The 23,037-nt window shown below is 53.3% G+C and overlaps 1 protein-coding gene across 1 annotated transcript in view; it reads right to left on the reverse strand.

Moving 5' to 3' along the window:
* Positions 1-1,052: 1,052 nt before the first annotated feature.
* CFAP45 (cilia and flagella associated protein 45) overlaps positions 1,053-23,037 on the reverse strand; it is a 27,660-nt gene continuing 5,675 nt past the window's right edge. The window contains exons 3-12 of the mRNA XM_026657609.1: positions 17,831-17,973; positions 13,731-13,875; positions 10,524-10,694; positions 9,737-9,915; positions 9,398-9,527; positions 8,827-8,973; positions 8,065-8,178; positions 6,254-6,447; positions 5,292-5,516; positions 1,053-1,298 (exon numbers count right to left, since the gene is read on the reverse strand). Coding sequence (XP_026513394.1) covers positions 1,205-1,298; positions 5,292-5,516; positions 6,254-6,447; positions 8,065-8,178; positions 8,827-8,973; positions 9,398-9,527; positions 9,737-9,915; positions 10,524-10,694; positions 13,731-13,875; positions 17,831-17,973 — 1,542 coding nt within the window. The 3' untranslated portion in view covers positions 1,053-1,204. The remainder of the gene's footprint in view (positions 1,299-5,291; positions 5,517-6,253; positions 6,448-8,064; positions 8,179-8,826; positions 8,974-9,397; positions 9,528-9,736; positions 9,916-10,523; positions 10,695-13,730; positions 13,876-17,830; positions 17,974-23,037) is intronic.

Raw genomic sequence — 23,037 nt, forward strand, 5'->3', positions numbered from 1 at the left:
ACGGGGTACGCTGCTGTGCCTGAGACACTGGCTCTTGGCACTCCTGAACAGCACAGCTGGGAGCACTCTATCTGCACTCAGGGATTTTCTGCTGTTGCTGCACTTGGCGCCAGTCCGTTTCCCCATGCAATGTGACTCCTTCCAGTACATCCGTTCTCAGAACATATGTCAAGAATTTGTTCCAAAAAACACTGATGGCAGAACAGAACTAGACTGCAAAGGAAAATTCAGTTTCAACTTTAACTCTAGTGCTGTTCTCAGCACCAATCCCTACAGCACTACAGAACCAATACTGCACACAGGAGAAGGGGGGTGGGAGGGCTATGCGGGGACTGTCAGCCATCCAAGTTGGAATCGGGAGCCAAGGACAGGGTGTACTGGGAGAATGAGCCTGTTGAGAGTTCTTGATGGTATTCTGGCAGCTGCTACACTGTTCAACCAGTTTTAATGACAAGGGTTATTAAAGCCCAGGGAGCGCGATCTGGAACGGAGCTGAAAGCCATAAAGTCACAGTCAAGCCACGGAAGGGACCCACCTGCGCTGTATCTAACATTGTCCAAAGGATTGTTCGGGGTGACGTTCCTGTATGGATTTCTCCCTTGGAGCTGATGCCATCCAGAGGGCAGGGGCCCAGCAGGACTTCCAGGGCTGCCTCAGGAGCGTATGGATTCTCTTGCCCTTCTCAGACATCAGAGCATGACTCCAGCCTTTCCCATTCTCTACTGATGGACGTGGGGATATGGGACCAGTGACTGGCTGGTCTGGATCTGACCACAAGCCGGCTGAGAAGTCCCTTGTAACAGAGCTGAGGACTGTAGCACAGTGAAGAAAATGCCCATGCACCTTGCCCACAGTAACCCAGGAAGCCTGCGGTTGGACCACCCATGTGCCAGTCCAGGACCTGATACAAGCCCCTCCATGGAAGTGGAGGGGAGGTACCCACTAATGCGTCCCTCTCACCTGGGGAGCATGGGTGAGCCACTCTCCACAGCCCATAGAGTTGGGCCGAGCTGGAGAGGGGATGCTGTTCCCTCCTTCCCTGGTGGGGCTGGTTCGGGGACACAGCAAAGCGAAGGACACCAACACCTCCATAAATATCTCTATTCATAAAACACTCTCAGAAACTAACAAAATATACAATCTAGGCCCCTAGTGAGGCTGGGCTGCGATTCCTTGCCATGCGGTGCAGCCAGGTTGGGCTGGGCTATGCGGCCTTGGAGACCCTCAGTGCAGAGGCTGGCTCAATGAGGCCTCGGCGCTCTACCTGGGCACAGTACTTCTCAGGCAGGCCAGCAGCTCTAGAAACAAAGAAAACAAGGGAAAGGACGTCAAGCCCCAAGGTCCTGGTGCAGAATGCTGGGGTATGGGCCTGGCCCACGGCCCGAGCCCCCTTCTCTCCAGGTCCTACAGAGCCAGCTGGGAGGGCCACACTGGACTTGGCACTACCAGCCTCCTCGCCATGATCACTGGGGCCTTGGGCTGGTGAGGCAGGGGGCCTCTTCTCCATGGAATTTAAATCTGTCCCTCTGGCTGCTCCCCCTGGCGCCCCGCTGCCTGGTCACCATGAAGATGGGGCTGGTTCTGTTTGACCAAGAGGTTGGGGACTAGCACCAGCTGGAGGGAATCTGCTGCCTCTTCCGCGGGGTGATCCATCCCCACGTGTGTATGGTGGAGGAAGTGCTGGGGGGCAGAAAGGAGGGCTGGAGGGGAGGCTCAGAGTGTATTGAGGCAGAAGGGGAAGCCTTGGGGGCAGCCCTAGGCACCTTTCCTGCTCTTCCCAGCTAACACCAGTGAACTGTTTCAGCCCTACTAACCAACTTCCTCTGCTGGCCTGCCCAGCTCTGCTCAGCAGCTGCTCCTCTCCCACATCTCCCTGCTGACTCCATCACCTGCTCCCCATCATCTCCACAGCCCCCATCTACCCTGCTGGGCCCAGAACCAGGGAGTGGATTGTGACGTTGCACTCTATATGATTTTATGAAAATATGCTAATGTAACTGGAATATGCTTCATGGAAAAGGTCTCTTGTAAGGTATCATTACAAAGCTTATAATCTACTGAGTGTGATCATCCTATTTGTATAAATGTATCACTCTTGTATCTGAAACTAGAAATATAAAATATAACTCTGAGGGCCTATTGTAATTATACAAAGTGTGGGCCATTAATGGTGGTTTGGAATCTTGATGACTCCTATTAACCAGGACAATTGACTGCAGATGGCTCTAGGGTGACCAGATGTTAAGGGGAAAATATCGTGACCGCCACAGTGGGGGCGTTTTTTGTTTTTGTTTTTTTACACTCACCCATCCAGGAGTTCGGCGGCAATTCGGCGGAGAGCCCTTCAGTGGCGGACGGTCTTCAGCGGTATTTCGGTGGCAGGTAATAAACCTTGCCGCCAAAGACAGAAGCACCCGCCGCCGAAATACCGCCGAAGACCGTCTGCGACTGAAGGACTCTCCGCCGAATTGCCGCCGAAGACCAGGAAACAAAATATTGGGACAAATGGCGTCCCGACCGTACTTTGGTCGGGACACGGGATAAACTCCTCAAAATCAGGACAGTCCCGATTTTATCGGGACGTGTGGTCACCCTAGATGGCTCTGTTTTACCTGTAAATCTTCCTGTATATGTGTGTGCTGGCAAGTGGGTAATGAAGTCTTACAGTGACATGTGATCATGTCACCTGAACTGGAACCATCTTTAACCTGGTGCTTTTCCATTGAGAGGGGGGGGGGGGGTTGGGAACCCAGAGGGACAAAGGATTCCCACCTTATGCGAAAGATATATAAGTGGGTGGAACAGAGGAAAGGGGGAACCATCATGAGGAATCCCCTAACTACCACCTGAGCTGGAACAAGGGCTGTACCAGGGGAAAGAATTGTGCCCAGACTAGGAAAGAAATGTATTGAAACATCTCTGAGGGTGAGATCTTATCTGTATTCAGTTTCTTACTGTATTAGACATAGACTTGCATGTTTTATTTTATTTTGCTTGGTAATTCACTTTGTTCTGTCTGTTACTACTTGGAACCACTTAAATCCTACTTTCTGTATTTGATAAAATCACTTTTTACTTATTAATTAACCAAGAGTATGTATTAATACCTGGGGGGGGGCAAACAGCTGTGCATCTCTCTCTATCAGTGTTACAGAGGGCGAACAATTTATGAGTTTACCCTGTATAAGCTTTATACAGGGTAAAACAGATTTTTGGGGGTTTAGACCCCATTGGGAGTTGGGCATCTGACTGTTAAAGACAAGAACACTTTTGTAAGCTGCTTTCAGTTAAATCTGCAGCTTTGGGGCAAGTAATTCAGACCCTGGGTCTGTGTTGGAGCAGACGGGCGTGTCTGGCTCAGCAAGACAGGGTGCTGGGGTCCCGAGCTGGCAGGGAAATCAGGGCCAGAAGTAGTCTTGGCACATCAGTTGGCAGCTCCCAAGGCGGGTTCTGTGATCTAACCCGTCACATGGATATGGGGAGAGAAAGCAGGGATGGGGTTGTGACCCTAAACACCCCTGTATTCACACCCTACGCCCATGACAATGATCAAACTATCCTTGTGGTGTATCATTTGAAAAGCTACTAATACACAGGTCAATAATATCATTGTGGAATATATGTGACAAGTCCCTTGGGACTATGTTTTAAAGTCTGTATTTGAACAAAGTAGAAACAGGTCTGCCCAGGGCTGGCATACCAAAGAAGCAGGTGATTGCTGACAATGGGATGCAATTTACAATTGCGGTAAACAGAACCATTAAAGCTCACCAGTTGGTTGGGGAGTCAGCAAGTCTAGGCCATAAACAACTGCGTGTTCACTTGTCTAACCAGCCTCATCGTCAGGCAGAGACAATGAAGCTATATTTACATGAAAGGTAACAAAGCCATTCAGTGAACAAGGGGGAAGATACCGCATGCCTGTCTGCTGGCTGTTGGTGTGAACTATGGCAGCAGAGCATTTACGGCAAGCTTGAACAACATGTGGCCCGGGGGCCACATGCAGCCCGTGTGGGCTCACTGTGCGGCCCGCGGGGGGTGAGTAGGCAAGTAGTGGGTGAGGGAGAGGGGCTGAGGAGGTGGGCGGGCAGTGGCAGGGGGTGAGTAGGCAGGCGGGCAGTGGGGGGGGCAGGTGAGCTGGCGGCAGGGGGGGCTGAGGAGGCAAGCAGGCAGGCAGTGGCATGGGGTGAGTAGGCGAGCCGGGGGGCTGAGGAGGTGAGCAGGCGGGCAGTGGCAGGGGGGCAGGTGAGCCGGGAGCGGGGGGGAGAGGTGGCTGAGGGGGCAAGCAGGTGGGCAGTGGCAGGGGGTGAGTAGGCAAGCCGGGGGGGTGGGTGCTGAGGAGGCGAGCGAGCGGGCGAGCAGTGGCGGGGGGGCAGGTGAGCTGAGGAGGTGAGTGGTGAGTCGGTGGCTGACCTGTTCTACTGATCTGGTCTGGCTCCCATCCCGTGGAGGTGCTTGCCTTCCATGCCTTCCTCATTCACACATCATTCATTCAACAGGGCAATTGATTACAAAGTGGGGGGAAGATCTTATTCTACTTCTAGCAAAAAGACAGTTTTCTTTTACCTTAATTATACTACCTTAGGGGCCAGCTATAACATATTACCAAGGTTCAATACCGCTGTTTCGGTGGGGCGGCGCTAGGGAAGGAGGGTTTGTTTCCGTGGGGTGGGCAGCGCTGGGTGGGGTTGTTTCGGGGGGGCTGGGCGGCGCTGGGGAGGGTGTTTCGGCAGCGCTGGGGGGGGGTTCGGCAGGGCTGGGGGGTTTCGACCCTCAGCTGTTTTCTTTGGAGTAATATGGCCCTAGCCGCTTTACGAGTTGTGCAGGCCTGATTTATGGCATTCAGGGTTACAGGGCACAACCCCTTACTGGTCTGGATTGCACCCCAAACCGTAACAGGGTATCCTGCTGGACTGTGCTGCGTGAGCAGTGACCCTCTAAACTAGTGGCTCTCAAACTTTTTTACTGGTGACCCCTTTCACATAGCAAGCCTCTGAGTGCGACCCCCCCCTTATGAATTAAAGACACTTTTTTATATATTTAACACCATTATAAATGCTGGAGGCAAAGGTTTGGGGTGGAGGTTGACAGCTCGCGACCCCCCATGTAATAACCTCACAACCCCCTGAGGGGTGCTGACCCCCAGTTTGAGAATCCCTGCTCTAACCCCTTCCCACATCCCATGGCCTTGCCCCAGCACTATGAATGGGCTGATGTCATGCCAAGCCAAGCCCATCCCAGGAGCCCAGACTCCCAAGGCACAGGCCTTCTGCTTAGCCCTGCAACCTCACCTGAGCTCCTCCATCTTCTTCCTCTTGATCTCACTGATGCGCTCACTGCGCCGGCGTGCCTCTTCCTTCAGCCGCTTGCCCTCCTCGAAGGTAGCGATTCGCTCCTGCACCTGCTTCTGCTGGTGCTCGCGCACCTGGCGCCGCACCTGGTCGGCATGGTTCAGATGCAGGGCTGCGCGCCGCTCCTGCTCCTTCCGCTCCTTCTCAATCTGATCCCGCTGGGCTCTGCAGGGAGACATTGCGCTGCATGACCCCTGTGCTCGAACTGCTGCCCGCCCCAGCAGCAGCACTGGAAGGGCAGATAACCCTCTGTCCAAGGCTCTGACCCATGCCGCAGCCATAAGTTCCTCCTGATGCATTCCAGTTTCACTTCCCCACTCTCGCGCTAAGCACCCTCCCATGCAGACAAGGGTTTCCTTGTTCCTGCTGCTTACTGTCCAGGCTGTGTCCTCCCACCGTGGCTTCAAGGGGGAAGCTGGGCTCCCCAGACGGGTCTGTAATGGGTAGGCTCCCAGTGCGGTCCAAGGCTGATTGCAGTCTGAGCAGGCAGCTCAGGCCCAGTGTTTTGTCTGATGTGCCCGCCCATCTCCCAGGCTGAGCAGCCAGAGAGCAGCGTGAGCCTGGCATACAGAGGGAGATTTTCTACAGAACCCCGCTTCCCACTATGCTGCTCGAAGCTGGAGGGGCAGAAATGACACAGTGCATGCTGGGTAGAATTTTCTGATCATGTGATCAAAGATACACAAAACCATCGTCCATCTGAAGGAAATCCATGGTGTGAAAAGCCTCGGAAGGAAGCCCTCGTGCTGAGGGGGCAGGAGATCAGCCCCAGTCCCTTCAGCACTGGACGGGGCAGAGGGAAGGTGCAGCATCACTGGGAACCCGGGCCCTGAACTACCTGCCTCTCCAGGGCTGGAGCTCAGTTACTACATCAGTGACCCCACCAGCGCCACCCGTTCTACCTGAGGATCCTCTCGAACTCATTGCGGTCCCGCTGCACCTGCACAGCCAGGCTGTGCTCCTTGTGGGCTATCTGCTCCAGCCGACTCTTCTTCAGCATGGCCTCAGTCTCCGCCTTCCTCTGCGCAGCTTCCTTCTCCTTCCGACGCCACTCTCGCTCGGTGGCCTCTTGGTTCCGCTTGGCCCTCAGCGCGTCCTGCCAGAAAGGGAGAGCACTGACTCCCGCTGCGAGCAGAGCAGGGACCCTAGCTGCACTGTGTGCACAGCTCCACACCCCTGATTGCTGCTCAAGACCTTGAGCTCCCTTTGTCTGGGCTACAGAGGAGCCAGCTGGGTTCTGTTCTGCCTCCTGCCCCCCAGCACACCGTCCAGCTATGTGCATGCTCCTACTAGTGAGGCAGGACGGACCCAGCTGGAGTTGCTGAGCATGGGCAGAGGCAGCAGTGCTGGACGTTACAGAAACCCTGTTAGACTTGGGATCTGAGCTGAATGGAGAGAAGATAGAGAACAATGGGTTGGTGCCATCTATGAGTTATGCTGGCACCTAGCTCACAGCCTCAGGGTCCTCATGGTCCTTCAGAGCCAATGATAATCTATTGCAGGGGTAGTCAATAGGCGGACTGTGGGCCAAATCCGGACGCCCAGACGCTTTTGAACGGACCCTGAAATCTTTTTACTTACTTATTATCATTATTATTGTTATTTTTTTAAATTTTCCCTGGAGTGTGGACCTGGACTGTACCTTGATCAAGAAATTTGGACCTTGACAAAAAATAATTGACTAGCCCAATCTATAGGATGCCGCAGCCACTGGTCTAATGCTGAGCCTCTGCAGCCACCTCTTGAGCAAGGCAGGCTGCTGGGAGTGCATAACACTAGGTTCTAGTGGGTCCACCACGGGGTTGGTGAGATCTCCACAGCTCTGGGCTGGGGCCACCTGAGAGACCTGCCTCCCACCCCATTATGGCAGCAAGGCCTGGTTGTGCTCCTGAGGTGGCCTCTCCAGGACAAAGAGCAGAGCTTTCTCAGCCAGGGGCCCTTGCCCTGCCACAGCCCAGGTTAGAGCCTTGTGGACACGGGTTTCTCATGTCTCCCTTGCTTTGCTGTGAGACCCCCATGAGGTGTGCGAGGCTACAGCATAATTCCTGGTCCCTTGCCAAGGCGAGGGATGGGGTGAGACCTCCTCCCAGGGCAGGGGAAGGGAAGGCCACTCTACACCATGATGCCTCAACAGAGCAACACAATTGGTTTAACCAGGTCCATTTCTCGGTGCATTTCACTGAAATATCTCCCTCCTCAGAGCAGCGTGGGTGGAGTGAGGGGCTCCCACGGCTCCTGGCTGGACAGCCAGCGGAGAAGAGAAGCTCCAGCTTCTCCATCTTACTTCTGTCCCAGCAGCCCTTGCTAGCCCCTTGCCAGCTCCAGCAAGGGGGACAGATATCCTGTGTGAAGGGAAGCTGCTAATTCCTTGGAGCTGGGGAAGGAGTTTGCTCAGGGGAACATGCTGCTAGATGCAAGTCTGTTGTAAAGAGAATGCAGCATCTCCCCTGGCTCCTTGCTTGGTCCCTTTGCCCACTGGCTCTGGAGAGTGCAGATGTAATGCACTCTGACCAGGTGTCCTGGCCAGGGGGTGCGCCCCACCCATGCCCCCTACACCACTAGGGCTCTAGGGACTGGTCTAGCAAGAGGAACCATTCCTCTGCTACTCCCATTGGGTTTGTTGAGGTTTTGACTTGGCTGGGATGGAAGCAGGGGAGGGAGAGGCAGGGAGGGAGATGGACTGGCACGGAGGCAGGCTTAGTGAGCATGTTACCTGCTCTGCTTGGTAATCCTGGGCCTTTTCCTGCAATGCCCTCAGACGCGCCGTCTCCATCTCCTTCTCCCGACGGATCTTCTCCTGTTCAGCCTCGAACTCTGCTTCCCGTGCCTGGACCAGGTAAACAGTGCCGGGTCAATGAGCTGCACCCGGGCTGTTAACAGTAACCCTTCCCCATCGCCACCACATGCAGGCGCACAGCATCATACACACCCAGTGTCTCTGTCTCTCGCTCACACACACATTTCTGACCCCCCTGTATAACACTGGCCAGAGAACTTCCCCCAAGTAATTCCTAGAGCAGATATTTAGCTACACATCCAGACTTGTGATGGAGAATCCACCATGACCCTTAGTAAATTGTTCCCCTTCTTGTCTGGACTCCTTACAGCAGCCAGCATCTAGCTAGCCAGACATTCTCCCTCTGTTCTTAGCTGAACAATGCTCACGCACCAGAAAACATGGTTCATACAGATGTGTGTTTCTGCCTGCGGGATATGGACATGCCAGCATCCATCAGCCCAGATGGATCTCGCTGATAGATTCACAGATGTTAATGCCAGAAGGAACCATTATGATGATCTAGTCTCAACTCCTGCATAGCACTGGCCAGGGAACCTCACCCCTTACCCAATAATTTCTGCACCTTGCCCAGAACTCCTGGCTGAACTAGAGCAGAACATTCACAGTGACATGCAGCCTCAGTTTACTGGGCAGGAATGCCACCTGGTCTCTTGTCCCGCTGCCCACAGAACATACCATTTTCTGCTTCTGGTACTCCAGCACCCGCTGGTCAGCCATCCTCTCCTGTGCCAGCTGCTCCTCCTTACGCTGCTGGTTTTCATCATTGATACATTTAATCGCAGCCTGAATTTTCATCTTCTGCTCATGTCTGTGCTCCATGTCCTGAGAAAGGTACAAGGCAAGGTGGCCATGAGAGAGGGACCCCAGGAAAATGGCCCCAGCACAGACCCTTTCCCAGCCCATTCTTGCTTTGGCATTTGCCTGCAGCCTTCTTGGTACCATGTATCAGGAGGGACAGAGGAGCCAGCTACTGGGCTGGGGTTGAAGAAGGGCCCCGTTGCTAATTGCTCACTTTCCAAGTGGGCTCCTTGTCTGCTTCCCATAGTCAACCGTGAGGAGATTAACTAGCTCTGGGCTGCCCCTTCCCCTGGCCCCAGGGGATACTAGAGAGCCGGGGTCTGAGTCTCCTCTCACATGCGCTGGGTTGGCAACAGAGCTCCTCCTCACTTACACTGCTGGGAGCGAGAGGAGAGTGGTTGGACGGGCTCAGAATCAATCTCTGACACCTCACCTGTCTCTCTCTTACCCTCAGGTCTTCCATCTGCAGCTGCTCCAGATAATCCAGCATCTCCTGGGCCTCCTGATCCCGCTGCTCCGCCTTCATAGCCCTTTCCTGCTGGTTCTTCTCTATCTGCTTGATGAGATGTTGCCTCCCTCTGGGAACAGGACACAACAATATCTCTGGCAGGGAGACATGAGTGGCCCATCATATTGTCCCCGGCACAAATGCCTGCAAAACCTGCCTTGAGGGCTGCTATGCTGACCAGGCCCCATGGCCATACAGGCAGGTTTCCCTTGGTTTCCATGGGAAGTGCTGGGAGAGGGGCTGCACTATGACTAGCTCTGCCCAGTGCTGCAGAATCACCTGATCAGCTCCTGTTTCCTCTTCTGCTCCAGCTCCTCCTGCATCTTGGTGGCTTTCTGCCTCTCCACCTCCATCATCTGGTCCAGGCGCTTCTCCTCCTCCTCCAGCTCCTTTTCAATCAGCTGCTTCTCCAGCATCTGTGCATCGCGGATCGCCTGGCACTTTGCGTTCAGGATCATCTGTGGGGACAAAGAACCGCACTGCCTCAACCTTACAGATGGGGGAGGGGCAGGAAGAGACAGTCCAAGAAGAAAGAAACAGAGACGGTGGTCTAGTGGTTAGAGCAAAGAATTAGCTCTATTCCCAGCCATGCCACTGACTCACCGTGTGCCCTCGGGCAGGACACTTAGCATTTCTGCACCCTGGTTTCCTCACATCTGAGTACAGCAAGGACTGCACGGCACAGGAGGCTGGTAATGACCCAAAGAGCTTCCCCACTCAGGTAACCAGGTCATATCCAGCCCAGGTCAGTAGGAACTGTAAGTCCATGCTATCAGATGGCTGGTACCATGTGGAATGAGTCTTGGTCCCACTCCTCGTACACAGGTCATGATCTGCACCATCACAGCAGGTACCTTCCCTGACAGCCATTGCACAGGGGCCAAGAAGACTCAGCTTCCCTCTCCCTGTACAGGGTCCCTCCAGGGCAGTGCTGAGCTTGCCCTGCTTTGGATAAACCTGGCTCTGAGTGCCATGGGTCAGTGGGTACAGTGCTGACCTGCTTCGCAGAAGGGCCCAGTTATTGGGGAGAGGGGCAGACTGCAGAGCAGAGAGCCCGAGACCCCACCTCACTGAGCTCCTTGACCTCGTCCTCCTGCTCCATGCGCATCCTGTTGGCCCGCTGCAGCAGGTACTGGGCTCGCTCCTTGGCCTCCTCCTCCAGGTCGCTCAGCTTCTCCTTCTTCTTCTGCACAATCCCCTTCTGCTTCATGGTGTTCTTGCGCTCATTCACCCCGGCCTGGAGGGGAAAGGCGGGCTGCTGACAGGGATCCCCACACCACATTCCTGGCACTGGAGAGCCTGGCTGACTCTGCCATAGGAGCCCTCGCTCCAGAGTGCTGCCACAAGCCAGAGGCTTCTGGGCCAGCACCACCATGACACCATATCTAGGTGGGGTCGACCTGCACGGCGGGTGCTTCAGGGAGGCAGCACTGCTGAGGGAGACACTCAAATCCTATCGTGTCCGAGACAGGAGAGCTGCCTGGAACTATGGCCTCTGCGATATTCCCCCCCATCCTGTGCTCATGAGACAGCGGCTTTGTGCAGAAGGCTCCTTCCTACATGGGATCCCTGAGTTTGGTACCAGCCACCCACGCCCATTAACTGAGCCACTCTCTCCCCTGCCAGAACTTCCTGAGGTTGTAGCACTGCGGTCTCCCCACCCCCCACGGGGTGAGGATTCTCACTGGGATATGAACTGTGCGGGCTGGGCAATCCCTACACCCCTCCATCAGAGAGCCTGGGCTTGCTCCCTTGGGTCCCAGCGTAGGGTACAAGTTCCATGTCTCTGCTGCTTGGAGCATTGGGTGGAGAGCTCTTTCCAGAGCTCGGCCAATCGCTAGGAGCCACCAGAGGTCACTCTGGAGCACAATGACCCCTCTCCCCTGACAGTTTGGGAAGCAGTTTGGGGTTAGCAGCATAAACAGTTTGCTGGCCCACAGACATGAGCTTGCCCAGGGGCTTCCTCTGTAAAGCCCTACATGCATCCGACGAAATGGGCATTCACCCATGAAAGCTTATGCTCCAATACATCTGTTAGTCTTAAAGGTGCCACAGGACTCTCTGTTGCTTTTTACGGATCCAGACTAACACAGCTACCCCTCTGATACTTGACTACATGGTTTGGGGCCTGGCTGGTCAACAACCCCACCCCATCCTTGAGTCTTCACCCCACTGTGACACGCGGTACCTCAGGGGAACACCCTACACCCCCACGTTCATCTTTATAAAATGACTGTGTGGTATCCAATGCAAAGTTTGTCATGTTGGGTGTCTTCGGAAGGATCATAATGCACCGAGCATGGTTGTTATGGTGATGTTATAGTAATTGTTACAGTAATGATATAGTAAGGTTATAGGTTATAATTTCATGTATATAGTTATGAGGCTGAAAATGTATCCTCATGGTTTAAAGCAAGGCCAGGCAAAAACTCTCCAAGAGCAGAGAGGCAGTTCACGCCTCGTCAGGGCATGGATGGGACAAACCCAGCCCCGTCTTACAGGAACAATGGACACTGGCTCGGGCAGCAACAAAAGAATCTGTTAGACCAGGGGCGGGCAAACTTTTTGGGCTGAGGGCCACATCTGGGTGGGGAAATTGTATGCAGGACCGGGGCAGGGGGTTGGGGTGCAGGAGGGAGTGCGGGGCGTGGGAGGGGGTGTGGTGTGCAGGAAGGGGCTCAGGGCAAGGGATTGGGGCAGAGGAGGGGTACAGGGTGTATGAGGGGGCTCAGGGAAGGGGGTTGGGGTGCAGGAGGGATGCGGAGTGCAGGAGGGGCTCAGGGCAGGGGTGCAGGAGGGGTGCGGACTGCGGGAGGGGGCTCAGGGCAGGGGGTTGGGGTGCACAGGGGTTCAGGGTGCAGCGGGGGCTCAGTGCAGGGGGTTGGTGTGCAGGAGAGGAGCAGGGTGTACGATGGGGCTCAGGACAGGGAGTTGGGGTGGAGGAGGGATGCGGGGTGCAGGCAGGGGGCTTAGGGCAGGGAGTTGGGGAGGCAGGATGCAGAAGAGGTTCAGGCTCCAGCCCAGCGCCGCTTACCTCAAGCGACTCCGGGGTGGCAGCGGCGTGCACCGGGGCCAGGACAGGTTCCCAGCACACCTGCCCTGTCCCCGGCCCCACGCCGCTCCAGGAAGCACTGCGGCCCCTGGGGGACAGGGGGAGGAGGGCTCCGCGTGCGCTGCCTTTGCCGCGCTTCCAGGTACCTCCCCTGAAGCTCCCATTGGCCACGGTTCCCTGTTCCCGGCCAATGGGTGCTGCGGGGGCGGTGCCTGCATGCAGGGGCAACGCATGGAGCCCTTTGCCCCCTCACCCGGGGGCCGCAGGGACATGGTGCCGGCGGCGCCGCAGGCCAGATCCAAAGCCCTGAGGGGCCGGATCCGGCCCGTGGGCCGTAGTTTGCCCACCCCTGTGTTAGACCCTCAAGGGAGTCACCCCCTTCCTTTGGGCAGTATGGGACTGCGATGAGGTAATGCTCACCTGACTCTGAAGGGGTGGGGGGGCAAAGCCAAGATGAAACGCTGATCAAAGGGGAGAGCCTGACTGAAAAGTAACTAGCCAGCCTGTGGTGAGAAGCATCTAAGTTTTTAAGGACATTGAAAGTGTTAAGATGAGCTTAGAATGCGTTTTGCTTTTATTTCATTTGACCAAATCTGACTTCTTGTGCTTTGACTTATAATCACTTAAAATCGATCTTTATAGTTAATAAATCTGTTTATTTACTCTACCTGAAGCAGCGCGTTTGGTTTGCAGTGTCAGAGGCTCCCCTTGGGATAACAAGCGTGGGACATATCAATTTCTTTGTTAAATTGATGAACTTATATAAGTTTCCAGCGTCCAGGGGGCATAACTGGACACTGCAAGATGGAGGTTCCTAGGGCTGTGTCTGGGACCGGAGATATTGGCTAGTGTCATTCGCTTGCAAGTAGCTGGGAGCAGCTTACATGCCAGAGGCTGTGCGTGAACAGCCCAGGAGTGGGGGTTCTCACAGCAGAGCAGGGTAAGGCTGGCTCCCGGAGGCAAGGATTGGAGTGGCCTAGCAGATCACTGGTCTAGACAACACCAGAGGGGAACGTCACACTCACCTCCCCATCTCTCTAGCCCAATGGCCTCTGGCAGGCAAGAGCTGGACCCAGCACACCAGGAATGTCTGGGATGGCTGCCGTAGCCCCTTTAGTGAGCCTTTCCCCACAAAGTCAACCCTACATGGCCATTTCAAACAGCATCCTGGAATCTGCCTACAAACCAGCTGACAAAAAGGAAGTGACAGGCGACACATACTATAACAGCTTCCTTCTCGACCTTGAGGGCTGCTATGCTGGCCTCGCGCTCCTCCTTGGTCAGGACTCGAGATGCTGTCTTAATGCGGTGGAAATCCTCTGGGCTCATAATGAGGGATTCTCCCGACGGGTCCTCTGCAGGAACACTGGCAGAACAAGTGAGCAGGGCACAGAGAGCAGAGTCACTGACATGGATTCTCCCTACCCCCACCTCGCACACACTTCTCCATAACCACATGTCAGCCTGGGAAATGCCTGGTGGCAGGGCCGCCCAGGGGGTGGGGGGGTACAAGTGGGGCAATTTGCCCCGGGCCCCACAGGGGCCCCCACAAGAGTTTTTCAGAGCCCCTGGAGCGGGGTCCTTCACTCGCTCCGGGGGCCCCGGAAAACTCTCACGGGGCCCGGGCCCCCGGAGCTTCTTCCACTCCGGGTCTTCGGCGGCGGCGGGGGGTCCTTCCACACCGGGACCCACCACTGAAGTGCCCCGAAGACCCATGGTGGGGGGTCCTTCCGTCCCGGGACCCGCCGCCGAAGTGCCGGGTCTTCGGTGGCAATTCGGTGGCGGGGAAGACCCCAGACCCCCTGAATCCTCTGGGCGGCCCTGCCTGGTGGTTTCCTGTGCAGAGATCAGACCCTGTGGTGCTGCCTGCAATAGGGGTTACCGGATCCATGGAAGGACCATGTGAGTGACTGAGCGAGTCAGCAGACACACAAGAGGGCCCAGATCCACAAAGGACATTGCCACGCTGAGCATGGCAATGCCTAAGATCTGGCACCCTGCCACCCAGTGGAATCCACAAAGCCTGAATTAGGCTCCTGGGCTCTCTACACAATGTATGGGGAGAGATAGGTACCTGAGAATGAGATCCGCCAAAGCCAGCACGCTAGGCGGGGAGCTGCCTAAACCAGCCAATCACAGATACTGACAAGAGGGGTGTGTTCTAAGCCCCGCCCCTCTCTAGGACTTAGGCTCCTCAGCCCAGGCTAGCGGGAGGCACCTATTTCTGCTTGGGATCCACATCTGGGTTCCCTCTCCTGGAGTCACGTGCCTAAGCCACTTCTTCCAAGAACAGTGGCATGCGCCCCACTCCATACAAAATGGGAGGGGAAGGAGGAGGCCTCCCTTGCAATCTTTAGCCATCCTGTGCCGGAGGTGAAGAAGGGATTTGGGTGTAAAGTCATTGTCAGTGCCTTTGGCCTGATGCCTATTTCATTATTTATACAAAGTGGAACACCTTCATCAGGAGATATGGAGAGCCCTGCCCCAGAACACCCCATAGCCCTGTGATTAGGGCACTCACTTGAGAGGTGGGAAACCCCTGTTCAAATCTGTACTCCTCAACAGGCAAAGGAGGGAATTGAATCAGGGTCTCCCACACCCCAGATGGGTACATAATTGCTGCACTAAAGGGTATAGGGGAGTTCCTCCTTGTCCCCTCTCCCTGGTCAGTTAGGCATGCTCAGAGCACACCAATCAGAGCAGGTCCCGCAGGCTAGATTTGAGGATCACATTAGGAAATAGACAGGTGCCCAAACACCTATGGGAGTGGTGTCCGTGCCCAGAGGCAAACACTTAGCTGCCTTGGGGACTTTTACAATGAACATTGTAGGTGTCTACAGGGTTAGGCAGCAGCAGAGCAGGGATTTGGTGAACTGCCGTGGTACCCAAAACTGGACCTTTGTGTATATGGGTCAAAGTGCCTGGGCCTAGTGTGGGGAGTAGGCAATGGTGCTTCAGGAAGAGCACTGCCAGGTTTGTGGGGAAGGGAGAGCCCCAAACCCCAGTGAGAGCAGTATGATGCTATCACACACTGGGCAAACTGACCTCACTCCAAGAGTGATGGTGGTTAGACATCTCCAGTGATACTGTGTACGTGCGGAAAATCAAAGACTCCCCTTCATACGACTCCAGGGCAAACATCCAAACCATCGAACACATCATAATACAGAACCCCAAATACGGATTCAAAGGTGAACTGGGTGATATCCACAACGTCACAGAGGAGGCCTTGAAATGGCTTATCGACCTGCAAGTGCATCTACAGAATGTTGCTCTGCAGATGCCATACATGCACATGAAAGAGAGGGGCAGTACTGTACAAAGACAATCATGACTAAACCCAAAGCCTATAGGCCAGCTTTCCTCCAGGGACTGGATTTGATCCATATGGAGGTTGGATAGAACCACATGGTACTGAACAGCACAAGGTGCATCTGTAACAGCATGATGCCAACAGGTCATTTCCTGTGGACTGCCCATGAGTTTGACTGGAATCACAAAAACACTATGTGTGGAGCTATTTAGCCCCTGGTAAAAGAAGTTCAAAACATTTCAGAGTCGGACTTGAATTTCCCAACTTTTTGTGAAAGCAGCTCAACTGTCATCCTGGTGCTTTCACCAGTTTCAGTGGGACATGATCGTCTTCACTGCCTGTCCTCAGCAGCAAGTCAGCACCGCTGTGCACTGTCAAACAGCAGTTGTCCTCCACCCCAGTGATGTTTGCATTTCAGAAAGGGATGATGTAATCCCTGTGCCTAGTTTGTATGGCAGTTTGTTGAGATTGCAAAGTGTATTGAGTCTCTAGGGATAGAAGATACCAGGGAAATACAAGGACACTGTCCTAACCAAGAAACAGAAAACACCTGCATGCTACACACATTGCTCACAAATGACCCTTAAAGGGTTAATATCTTTATATAAGGCAGTATAGTTTCCTGTAATGAGCACAGAATGAGGAAACAGAAGCAACTGAATTCTAGTCCCAGTTCTGCAGTTGACTCACTGCATGACCTAGGGGAAGCTGACCGTGCCCCCATTTTCCCAGTTGTAAAATGTGATAATATGGGCCTATTTCCCAGAGAAGTTCTAAGAAATAAATGACTCTGTGTACTACTCAGATACCATGGTGATGGGCGCGGTATAAGAACGTGAATAGAAGAGAGTATGTAAGGCACTTTGAAGATGTTCAGTGCTAAGTATTTAATAATTATTAATTATATGTTGCCTTTCATCCACCCACATAGTGATACCTGCTTAGTGATTTCTTCAAAGACGACAGCAGCAGACTGGATTTCAGAAACACTTCAAAGAATGGTTAATAGTAATAATAATATCATTGCTGTACTTAGAACCTTTCATCCCAGAGGATCCCAGAGCCACCTTGTCAAATGACATGTTAACCTGAGGTGTCTCAGTGTTTGGGTGCCTAGCCTGAGTCATCTTGGGCCTGATTTTCAGGCACTCCCATTGACTTCTATTGGAGCTCTGGCTGCTCAGCGTCTCTAGAAGTCAGCTCCCAGGGGTCTCAAACTGGGTGCCCAAAAAATTGGAGTGCTCAACATCAGTAGTCACCCTTGAAAACATTAACCAGAGTGCCTTGGATCATTTCACCTACCACAAAAATGAACCCACCTCTGGAGTGAGACGTGATGGCTGTTTAACAATGCACAGTAACACTACACAACAGCTCAAGCCAGGAGGTGAAGAAGAATCCTGCACGCAGTTAAAACGGAAGGGAAAATTTAGGGAGGCAGTAATTGTGTGAACTGGTATTTGGCCAGGACAATAGCCCCGTTCTTGCAAAGTGCTGTGGGTTCTTTAATGAGTACTCATGGCCCTTCTTTTACATTTCAGTCCTGCTTACAAAACATTCCTGGAGTAATCCACAGCCCTGTCTGCTGGGTGTTGACAATGCACTATTTTCTGTACTTAAGCTGCCTTTCATACATACGGGGACATATGGGGCAGTGTTTGACCAATCACTGCTTATGTCCTGAAGGTGCTCTGTGCTGCTCCTGTCCTGCATATACTATTGACTGAACAAGAGGGGCCTGTAATGTGGCCACTGAGGGAGGGAGCTTTATAGAACAGGGTGCTAACAGTGCTCTTTGACTGGCTCTCAGGAAGAGTCACTCCCCTACACGATGCCTAACTCACTTCACACCTCAAACCAGGCATTCCAGGGGATTGCCACTTGCTTCATCTCCAGGAGGCTACACAGTAAGGGCTAGCCTAGCACTGTAGCGCTTTCATAGGACCGGAACGCAGCCCCATGGGGTCCCTGACACAACCTCAAAACAGAGGCTCAGGTGCTGGCTTACATGAGATCACGGATGAGGTCCCTGGTGATGAGGCGGATGGTCTCAGGTTTGTGGCCCCAGCCACAGGCAGAGGGTGATTTCTGGACAGTCTGCACATCACGTAGGATCACTAGGGGGCTGCCAGAGCATGATCGCTGCAGGTTCTGAAAGAAAGAAAGAAAGAAAGAAAGAAAGAAATGGGGTCTTCTCAGGGTTGCTCATTGCTCCCCACACAAAACATATCTTTGGAATCCTGATGTATTTCTCCCCTGGCTCCTGTGCATGGCTGTACCATTGTGAGAGCACTGATCCCAAGCACTAACTTACCACAGAACATTCATGACCCTTTCTGGCAAACATCCTGACAGACTGCTGGGTCAGGGAACAGGAGCTGAAGCCTTTCACCTTGTTCTAATCCAGGCCAAACACCAGCCCCTTTCTAGCCCTAGTCACCAGAACCTGAAGGATATTCTCTCCTAACAGCTGTTTAGGTGCCAGCATCAGCCCTGGTCCATGAACATTTGGTTGAACTGAGCTGACAGTAACAGAGGGGTAGCCGTGTTAGTCTGAATCTGTAAAAAGCAACAGCTTATGCTCCAATACTTCTGTTAGTCTTAAAGGTGCCACAGGACCCTCTGTTGCTTTGAGCTGACAGTGTTCACAATCCACCTGCCTAATGCCCCAGGAATAGCCATACTTACTTTGGGGGGGCTGGTGGCCTATCCCCCTCTCTACTTCTGTATGGGGCCTGGCAGAAGCAAGAAGCTAAAAGCAGAAAGGAGTGAGGACGAGTTGGCCCAGCTCTCCCAAGGGCAGACAGTGAGTAGGAGGGGTAGTGGGAGATCCTTTGGAGGTTTGGATTCTGTAGGAGCCAAGCACTCAGCTCCTGTCACAGGCACTGGATCCTGCAGAATAGATTAATTCAGCCCTAGAAATGAAAAGTTATTCAAAGAATAACTTTCCCTAAAGCTGGTCCTGTCCCCATTCATTTGAGCTGACATTGCCACCTAGTGAACAATCCAGCACACTCCAGGGGTGATTCAGCTAGACCAGCCTGAAGGCTCTTGTGCTGTCTTCTGATACAAAAACATGTATCAGTGCAAGAGGTATGTTAAAACACCATGAAGGTAAAAAGTTCAAATGCACAAACCCAAGAAACTGAAAGGTGATGGTCTCCAGAACAGTGTTAACTGAGCCATGTGGAGATCAGAGATGGACTGTGGTGCTGGGATGGACCCAGTGCAGAATGGTCCCAGGGCAGTGAATGCAGCGTACTGAATAGTGCTGCGTCTGCAGTACCTCAAAGCTCTTTGCAAACCTTGACAAATTCATCGTCATGAGGCAAAGCAAACATTATTACGCCCATTTTACAGATGGAGGAAACAGACCCAGAGAGGACAGACTGGGTCCTGTGACACCTGCCTAGAAATAGATGTGCAATGTGGCTAAGATAATGCTGCTCTGGAGATTGTAACTTTGGATCGTCCTGACTTGTCTGTGTCTGAATTCTCAAGATTAATATAATCTACCTGTCAATATAGCATCTAAGTAGTGAATGATGAAATAACAGTGTTAGCGCTGAATTACCTACCCTTTAACACAAAGAAATCAGTGTCATTTATTCCTATCTGTGACTGGGTCAGCCAGTCCTCTGGTTCCCATGGAACACATTGGGGGTGGTTGTGTTTACTCTGTGCTGTCACACATATCGAGGAACTCAATTAATGCTACAGTGATTACTACAATAAACTCCCCACTGATAAACAATATCAGCCTGGAGGCTTGTGTGATATCAGATCATAAACCTGTCTAGGGCTCTTCTGGCACTAGTCTGGCCTTTAATACAGCAAGTCCCAGACTTCAGGCCAATATTCATTCCCCAGATAAAGCTGGACTCCTCCTCCTTGTGGACCAGCCTCTAGAGAAACCTGAAGTTTGAAAGGGCAGTTACTGTTCATTTACCCACATTTTCTACCTCTGCTCTCCTAACCCAGAAATGGCCAAAAGGGTTTTACTCAGTTTTCTCTGAAAGAATCATCTTGGGAGTGAGGCCCAAATAGGAAGTTTTAGCCCAAACCAGCCATTTTGGATAAATGAATGGAACACATCCTTCACAAGTCGCTAGAGTGCAGCAACCAGCATTTATGGGACTGGGAGCCAGCAGTAGCTCCTGGCTTATACAGCTCTTCCCCTTGTGGCTGAATAAAGATGTTCTCAGTCTGTGTTAAGAACAGGAGTACTTGTGGCACCTTTGGGCAGGTCTACACTACCCGCCTCAATCGGCGGGTAGAAATCGACCTCTCGGGGATCGATTTATCGCGTCCCATCAGGACGCGACAATCGATCCCCGAATCGACGCTCTTACTCCACCAGCGAAGGTGGGAGTAAGAGCCGTCGACAGGAAGCCGCGGAGGTCGATTTTGCCGCCGTCCTCACAGCGGGGTAAGTCGGCTGCGATACGTCGAATTCAGCTACGCTATTCACGTAGCTGAATTTGCGTATCTTAAATCGACCCCCCCCGTAGTGAAGACGTAGCCTTAGAGACTAACTCCTGTTCTTTTTGCGGATACAGACTAACACGGCTGCTACTCTGAAACCTGTCATTATGCAAAGCACTGCATTTAGCCGTATGGAGTGGAAATCCATCAACTTCGTGAAAAAACTCATACAGATACAGACAGACATCATCTTCCTTTCCAAATGCAAGCAGATGGACATCATACCAAAAAAATTTGTAAGTCTCTAAGGTGCCACAAGTACTCCTGTTCTTTTTGCGGATACAGACTAACACGGCTGCTACTCTGAAGTCAGTCTGTGTTGACTGAGTAGCCACTAAAGTAGGGATGGGCAAACTACGGCCCGCGGGCCAGATGCCATTTTAAGCTGACCCGCAAGCTCCCGCTGGGAAGAAGGGTCGGGGGCCGCACCACACGGCTCGGCCCTGCTCCGGCTGGGGTGCTGGGTCGGGGGCCGCACCACGCGGCTCGGCCCCGCTCCGGCCGGGGCGCAGGGTCTGAGACCGGACCACGTGGCTCCCAGAAGCCGCGGCATGGCCCCGCTCCGGCTCCTACGCGCTCCAGTGGCCCTTTCTGGCGCTCCAATGGGAGCTGCAGGGGCGATGCCTGTCGACGGGTCAGCGTGCAGAGCTGCCCGGCCGCACCTCCACATAGGAGCCGGAGAAGGGACATGCCACTGCTTCCGGGAGCCGCTTGAGGTAAGTGCTGCTCAGAGCCTGCACCCCTGAGCCTCTCCCCATGCCCCAACCCCCTGCCCCAGCCCTGATCCCCCTCCCGCTCTCCAAACCCCTTGATCCCAGCCCGGAGCACCCTCCTGCACCCCAGACCTCTCATCCCCAGCCACACCCCAGAGCCCGCACCCCAACCAGAGCCCTCACCCCCTCCTGCACCCCAATCCCAATTTTGTGAGAATTCATGGCCTGCCATATAATTTCTATTCCCCGATGTGGCCCTCGGGCCAAAAAGTTTGCCCACCCCTGCACTAAAGCCTTGCCTTCTCTGCTAGAAAGGAGTATAGCACATGAGCTGTCCCATAAGGAAAACGCAGTGAAGACAACAGGCACTAGTTTCACTGGGAGTTAAGCTCCAGGAGGGGGTATAGTGCTGACCTCACCTCATTTACCTCATGGTAAAACTAAAGGCCCAGATCCACAGAGGGACTTAGGCATGGCAACACCAAGCTTTGCAACACCTAACCTTTAGGCTTCTAAAAAAATGACTGGAACAAACACTGTGATCCACAAATCTGAGTAAGGCACCTAGGTGACACTACAATGAACTGGTGCCTTCTACAGTGACTCACAAAAACCAGCATGTTAAGCGGGGTATCGCCTAAGCTTGCCGATGAGATGCGCATGTCCTAGCCCCCCACCCCCAGAGTTCAGCACCTAAATCTGGGCTGCAAGGGAGGTGCCTCTCTCTGCTTGAGATCCAGAGCCGAACTCGTCTCCTGGAGTCAGATGGCTTAGGTGCCTCAGCTGTTTCTTATGAGAATGAGTTTGGGTCTGCCTAACTATACATACAATGGCTAGGGTTGAGGGAGAAAGGCAACCTCTCCTGTAACCTTTAGCCCAGGGGTCAGGGTACTCACCTAGTATATGGGAGATCCTGGGTCAATTCCCCCTCTGCCTGATGAGAAGAAGGGATTTGAACAAGGATTCCCCACCTCTCAGGTGAACACCCTAACCATTGGACTGTGGAGTGACTGTTGCTCTATGTCTGCCCCAATTAATAACAAGATAAAATTCAATAACAATAAGTGCAAAGTACTTCACTTAGGAAAGAAAAATCAAATGCACAACTACACAATGGGGAATAACTGGCTAGGAGGTGGTACTGCTGCTGAAAAGGAGCTGTTGTTATTGTGGATCACAAATTGAATACGAGTCAGCAATGGGATGCAGTAGTGAAAAAGGCTAATGTCATCTATGGTGTATTGACAGTAGTGTCATATGTAAGACATGGGAGGTGACTGCCCACTCTGCCCAGCACTGGGGAGGCCTCAGCTGGAGTAGTGTGTGCAATTCTGGGTGCCACACACTAGGAAAGATGTGGACAAATTGGACAGTCCAGAGGAGAGCAACAAAAATGATAAAAAGGTTCAGAAAACCTGACCTATGAGTAAGGTTAAAAAACTGGGCATGTTTAGACTTGAAAAAAGACAACTGAGAGGGGAACCTAATAACATACTTGAAGACTGTTAAGGGCTGTTATAAAGAGACTGGTAATCGATTGTTCTCCATGTCCACTGAAGGTAGGACAAGAAGTAATGGGCTTAATCTGCAGCAAGGGAGATTTAGGTTAGATATTGGGAAAACATTCCAACTATAAGGAGAGTTATGACTGGGAAAGGCTTCCAAGGAAGGTTGCAGAATCCTCGACATTGGAGGTTTTTAAGAACAGGTTGGAGAAACACCTGACAGGGATGGTCTAGGCCAGAGGTGGGCAAACTACGGCCCGCGGGCCCCTGAGCTCCTGGCCTGGGAGGCTAGCCCGCAGCCCCTCCCCTGCTGTTCCCCCTCCCCCGCAGCCTCAGCGCGCTCTGCCACTGGCGCAATGCTCTGGGCGGCAGAGCAGTGAGCTCCGGGGGCAGCGCAGCTGCACAGCCTGGCCTGACCCAGTCTCTGTGCTGCGTGGCGCAGCTGCCTGTCCTGCTGCAGCCACACCACCAGCCACCGGTGCTCCAGGCAGCGCGGTAAGGGGGCAGGGAGC

The sequence above is a fragment of the Terrapene carolina genome, unplaced genomic scaffold, assembly GCF_002925995.2.
Source record: "Terrapene carolina triunguis isolate 2854851 unplaced genomic scaffold, T_m_triunguis-2.0 Scaffold249, whole genome shotgun sequence".
Classification (NCBI taxonomy): Eukaryota; Metazoa; Chordata; order Testudines; family Emydidae; genus Terrapene; species Terrapene triunguis.